General features: G+C 46.2%; 1 protein-coding gene across 3 annotated transcripts in view; it reads right to left on the bottom strand.

Moving 5' to 3' along the window:
- Positions 1-964: 964 nt before the first annotated feature.
- GTF2A1L (general transcription factor IIA subunit 1 like) overlaps positions 965-6,000 on the bottom strand; it is a 94,580-nt gene continuing 89,544 nt past the window's right edge. For 2 of the 3 annotated variants that reach the window (XM_068233065.1, XM_068233067.1), the window contains 2 exons: positions 5,515-5,604; positions 965-1,272 (listed from right to left, as the gene is read on the bottom strand). In XM_068233065.1, the coding sequence (XP_068089166.1) occupies positions 1,165-1,272; positions 5,515-5,604 (198 nt within the window). In that variant the 3' untranslated portion in view covers positions 965-1,164. The remainder of the gene's footprint in view (positions 1,273-5,514; positions 5,605-6,000) is intronic. The other variant, XM_068233066.1, reaches the window with a different exon arrangement.

Here is a 6,000-nt window from a genome sequence, read left to right as displayed (position 1 = left end):
ATCCTAAAGTTTGGGAAACTTTAACTGATACTGAATAATCTGTGCAGGCTGCAGCATTGTAGACAGCATTTGCTACAGAAGAGTAAAGAAAACCAATGTAGGGGGTTATTTCTCAAGATACTCTATACTCGGAGGCAAAAATTAAAGCATGCCAGTCATTAGTCAATTCACTTTTTTGCGATGCAGAGTATGTCATCTTATAGCCAACATTCATCTGCTGTTTAAGACTGTAAACATTTACTATTAGGCTTTCACCACTTGGGGCTTAAGGTACCCATACACTAAAATGATTTCCCATCAAAATACAGCAGATTCAATCATTGATCGAATCTGCTGTGAAATAGTTATGCAAATGTTGACCGATTAACTGATTTCCACCTGAAATCGATCGATTCAGTCTATCTGCTCAGTTGGAAAATTTAGCTAGATCACCGGCGGGTCGGGAGCCCATCATTAGTGGCGTTTGATACGGCAATGACCGACGCAGCAATACATCACCTGTCCGCCGGCGCGAGTCCCCGGGTCCCCGCTGTCTCTCACTTCTTCCGGCGTCTTCTCTTCCTGTCCCGTCCTGTGAGAAGGCAAAGTTCAAACAGTAGAGGGCGCTCTACTGTTTGAACTTCCTTGTGACAGGACGGGACAGGAAGTGAAAAGAAAATGGAGGACTCTGAAAGAAGTGGGAGACTGTGGGGACCCGGGGACTCGCGCCGGCGGACAGGTAATGTATTGCGGCTGGCCAGGGGAGTAGGGGTGGTGAGGAGGCAACAGTTCCACAGGTTGTGAATTGATTTCATGCTGACATTTATTCACAGTTGTCAGTCTCTCAGGATGGGGCCCCCTGTGGCTCTTCGGCCCCCCTGCGGCTGTATCCCTTGCAGGGTTTATGGTTCTGCCCCTGGGACCCACACATAAATGTAATATTCCATCTATAGGATCATTCCATTCACAAACACATGAACCAGTATAAGAAACAAAAATATTTAATGAGCACTGCTAACATAAGTTTTGCATGTCACTGGCCCACCTTACATTCAGAAAAACAAAAATATAGTTACTCTTCTTAAACAAAAACTTGTTTCCAAATCCAAAACATGTTGACATTATTCGTCGTAACCCAACAAATAGAGCACGTGGGGCAGATTTCCTGCAAGAACACAGCTTGGTTCACCACTCCGCCTCTCCAATCGCTTTAGAAAAGATATAGTCTTTCCCTCCAAAGCACATGACTCCATCTTTTAAGTAGAATTTCCACTTATTCTTACTTCGGTGGATCTGAAAATCAAAATACATTGTTAAAAAGGAAAAAAGTATTGGTTGCTACAAACATAAAAAATACTGTAAGGGGGTAAACAACAGGTTATAACATTTTTGAAATGCTATTTTATGTATGGGTTAAAAATCACAGAGGGCATTAAAATAAGTCGCTGCACTCTCCTCTCTACAATATCCTAGATAACGCTGTTTATGCATCTCTGAGCTGACAAAAAGGCTTAAGAGTTGAAAAGGAATGACAGCAAACCCCCCTCCTCCACCCTGGGATTTCAAGGGAAGTACTACAGAGTAAACATGTGTAAAATACCATAAACATTAAGCAGGAGAAGAGCGAGGAACCAGTGAGTGAAGTATAGAGCCTGTGCCTAGTACATGATGAACTTAAATTATTGTTTTTTGTTTTATAAGCAGGAGATGTAGACAAATACCCAGAAAAAAAATCACCTAGAAAAAGTTTAATTTGTCATGAAAAAAACAATATATAGATCATTTAGGTGTGATAGGTAGTGGTAAAGTAATTGACAAAGTAATCAGAGCTAAGCTGGACTGTGGGAAAAAAACTCAGTAGTGAAGTCGTTTATAGAGTTGGCATTAAGAATAATTTTTAAACCTGTAGACCGGGAGCATTGAACGCCAAGAGTGGTGCTTTCAGCTTTTACCTATCTGGATGAGAGCCGTACCGAAGGGAGACACTGCCCTAATAATCCAATATCCCTCATCTGTCACGTTAGTAGGCATGAAGGGGTGAGGGAAGAGATTGTGTTAGATACAAGTCAGGTTAGAGGATTACTGCTTACATTTTGATTAACCGAAGGGGGGGGGGGGGTCGCCTAGAGTGAAAAAAGTTCCATCAGTAGAGGCTTTCCCTGCTCCCCTCCACTAAACCGCTCCAGCACTGGGACCTCCCAAAAGTGTTTGAAAGGGTCACACCTGCAAAGTAGCATGGGCCCAATCGGTCTCAGCTTTATCCGCCAAAGCATGAGCGTGCCTGCGCTATGCTTGTTCACGTATGGACAAGACAACACAGATAACATTTATATCGCGCTTTTCTCCTGGCGGACTAAAAGCGCCAGAGCTGCAGCCATTAGGGCGCACTCTATAGGCAGTAGCAGTGTTAGGGAGTCTTGCCCAAGGTTTCCTACTGAATAGGTGCTGGCTTACTGAACAGGCAGAGCCGAGATTCGAACCCTGGTCTCCTGTGTCAGAGGCAGAGCCCTTAACCATTACACCATCCATGCTGCAAAGCTCCATGGGGTCCTGGTGTGACAAGAGAAGCCTCGAGGGTGAAGATGAATTGAGTAAAGTCCAAAGGAGTGGAAGGTATTCATGTTCTGCACTGGACACAGAGGAGGTGGATTCTGGGTACAGGAGGAGGAGTGGGTTTATACTAGGGGTTACAGCAGTGTTACGTGGAGGAGGAGAAAGAGGTTTGTATAGAGGAGAGGAGTAGCTGTAGGCACTGGATTAGGAGAGATTGGTGTTAGGTGTAGAGGAGTAGCGGTTGATGAGTCTATGAAAGACGGTGGAAGGATCCAATTGTCTCCCCGCTTCCTCCTGCTCTCTGCCCCAGAGTTTTGTTCCATTTTATCTCCCTGCTGTAATCAGCGCTTGTCATGTTTGCATCAGCAAAGTAGATGATGTGTATTTCTGCATATCTTCCAACTCTGTAATGCCCGGTACACACGATGCAATTTCCTGCCAGGTGGATGGGTCAAATTGATCATTTCCGGCATGTCTGATCTGCTACTGATGGAGAACAGGATCGAGTTTGTGCAGTGCTGATCTGAAAATCGATCCTGTTCTTAATCAGGTGCAGATCGGACATGCAGGCAATTATTCTAAAAACGCAAACATCTCTGGGAAAGCATGACGGACCCCCTTATGGTTCATATCTTGTCTCGAGGGGGCGCAAACACTGACTTTATCCCCGGGTGCTGAAAACCCTAGCTACGCTTCTAGTTAGGTGCAGTTATGACTGGCCAATCACTGACCAATTTAGTATTATATTTGACGAATAGGCTGCGCTGTCACAAACCCAATGTCCACCACAATTTAGAGTCCTTACAAAACAACAATGGGATCGCTGTCACACTTTTCCAGTTAGAATTATATGAATACTGCTGGACTGCGCTCTCCACCTCCTAAAAAATGACAAGAAAACTTCACATAGCGTAACTCTGCAAGGCCCAACTTTTACACACAACACCCGTGTTTCAGTGAAAAAGTGCTCCACACGTGATCACATGCGCTTTCCAAAATTGCTCCTGTTCTCCATGTTCCATCTGAGATGTGCCAATATACAAGCGGAAACTACGTGAGTGCGCATTTAGTGCGCGGGAGGCTTACAAGTGTGTAGCAATATTACACTATTGTGTTTTTATGTTTTTATGTGGAGGAAGTTTTAATATTAAAGAAAAAGGTGAAGAACAGTATCAAGTGCCTGTGGATATTACTATGAGTGCTAGACCCACCTGTTACCTGAGGTGCATCCAGTCAAAAATGGCGCAGAGTAAAAAATGGCGCACCGTTCTGCCGATCATAAAACGCTATTTACCGTTTTAATGTAAATACATTAAAACGGTAAATAGCGTTTTATAAAACAGAACAGTGCGCCATTGAAAAATTGGAGGAGGAGAGGCGGGGGTCGGGCTGGAGGAGAGGCAGCGGGCTGGCAGCGGGGGTCGGGCTGGAGGAGAGGCAGCGGGCAGTGGGCTGGCAGCGGGGGTCGGGCTGGAGAGGCAGCGGGGTGGAGGGAGTAGGATTTAGGTAGCATGTGTATACATTACATTGTCCCGGCCGGCGTTCGCTCCTCACTTCACAGCTTGCACGAGTCCTGCATCCAGCCAATCACCATGCGGCTTCAGTTTCCGCATGGTGATTGGCTGGATGCAGGACTCCTGCAAGCTATGAAGTGAAGGAGCGATCGCCGGCCGGGACAATGTAATGTATACACATGCTGCGTAATCCTCCCTCCACCCCGCTGCCTCTCCAGCCCGACCCCCGCTGCCAGCCCACTGCCCGCTGCCTCTCCTCCAGCCCGACCCCCGCTGCCAGCCCACTGCCTCTCCTCCAGCCCGACCCCCGCTGCCAGCCTACTGCCCGGCCGCTGCCTCTCCTCCAGCCCGACCCCCGCTGCCAGCCTACTGCCTCTCCTCCAGCCCGATCCCTGCAAAAAAAAACATATAAAACGATAAATTTCGTTTGAAGTGCAGCGCCATTCTGACACTATTGGCGCTGTGCGCCATTTTTGCCTGTCCCCACCTGAGGTGGCTACAAGTTGGTGAGCGCAATCTTGGAAAGCGCATGTGATCACGTGTGGAGCACTTTTTCACTGAAACACGGGTGTTGTGTGTAAAAGTTGGGCCTTGCAGAGTTACGCTATGTGACGTTTTCTTGTCACTTTTTAGGAGGTGGAGAGCGCAGTCCAGCAGTATTCAGACCAATTTAGTATGAGGGACAATGGAATACTATGAATCAGATTGCACAGGTAAACCCTCATATTACATGGAGGTGGTACATTTGGTCAGGGATTAGCCAATCATAATTGAAAGTGTGTACCATGCCTAACTCCTCTGATGCGATCTGCGGTATAAAGCAGCAATGGCTACACAGAACAGGAGCAAACAAATGTTGGGATTTTATGACGAATTCTCCAGTAGGGTCTGAGTCAAATATCTGGAACAAACATGCAGGAATTGGCATTAGACCATCTGATCTGCACATTCTTTCTGGATTTTGAAGGGCATCTGAAGCGAGAAGACCATAAGCTGCCATATTTATTTCCTTTTAAGCAATACCAGTTGCCTGGCAGCCCTGCTGATCCACATTTAGCCATAGCCCCTGAACAAGCATGCAGCAGATCAGGTATTTGACATTATTTTCAAATCTGACAAGATTAGCTGCATGCTTGTTTCTGGTGTTATTCAGACACTACTGCAGTCAAATAGACCAGCAGGGCTGCTGGGCAACTGGTATTGTTCAAAAGGAAATAAATAGGACATCCTCCATACCCCTCTTGCTACAGTTGTCCTTTAAGGTAAAAAAAAAAAAAAAGGAGGCAGAGGACCAAGCCAACCGCCTGGCAATTTGTTTTATTTTTCTTTTTAGACTAGGCTGACTGGGACACCCTCCATATACCACTCGCAGGTTTCCGCCGCCATGTCCGCGGATTTATAGTAAACAGCTGCTGCATAACTTAATTAACTGATAAGGCCCAGAAAAGCCGGCATATTGCATTATTACCTTGTCATACTGACACACTATTACATTGTCTGTGTCAAACAGGTCTGGGACTTCCTGTTCGCTCACATCATCTCCAGAATTTAACGGGTCCTGAAGGGAAAAAACAACAAACTCCCGATTACATGGGCATCATTTAACACATGCAAACCCATGACATTGCCACATCAGGTATAAAGACTTTGCGCACTCTTCTGATGAACTGTGACTTCCCTGCTCACAGCAGCACCATGCTCCGCACCTTTCAGGCCAAGAATAACGTCTGAAGCCCTTTCCTAGAAACTAGAGACTGTGTGACAATTCTCGGTGGTTAAAGATCTAACCTCCAAGATTCTGCAGTGAGGAAGACCAGCAGCCCGATGGTAGTATCGTTTGGATAGATGTGCTCGAATAAAGAAATAAGACTATACTCACCAGGGTGGGTTACACTCCTGCAGCCACCGCCAGAGCCTTCGGGAAAATAAACCGTTCCCGTTTGGTATCCCAGGT

Source organism: Hyperolius riggenbachi, chromosome 4, assembly GCF_040937935.1.
Source record: "Hyperolius riggenbachi isolate aHypRig1 chromosome 4, aHypRig1.pri, whole genome shotgun sequence".
NCBI classification, from domain to species: Eukaryota; Metazoa; Chordata; class Amphibia; order Anura; family Hyperoliidae; genus Hyperolius; species Hyperolius riggenbachi.
This window is presented reverse-complemented; position numbering and strand designations above follow the sequence as displayed.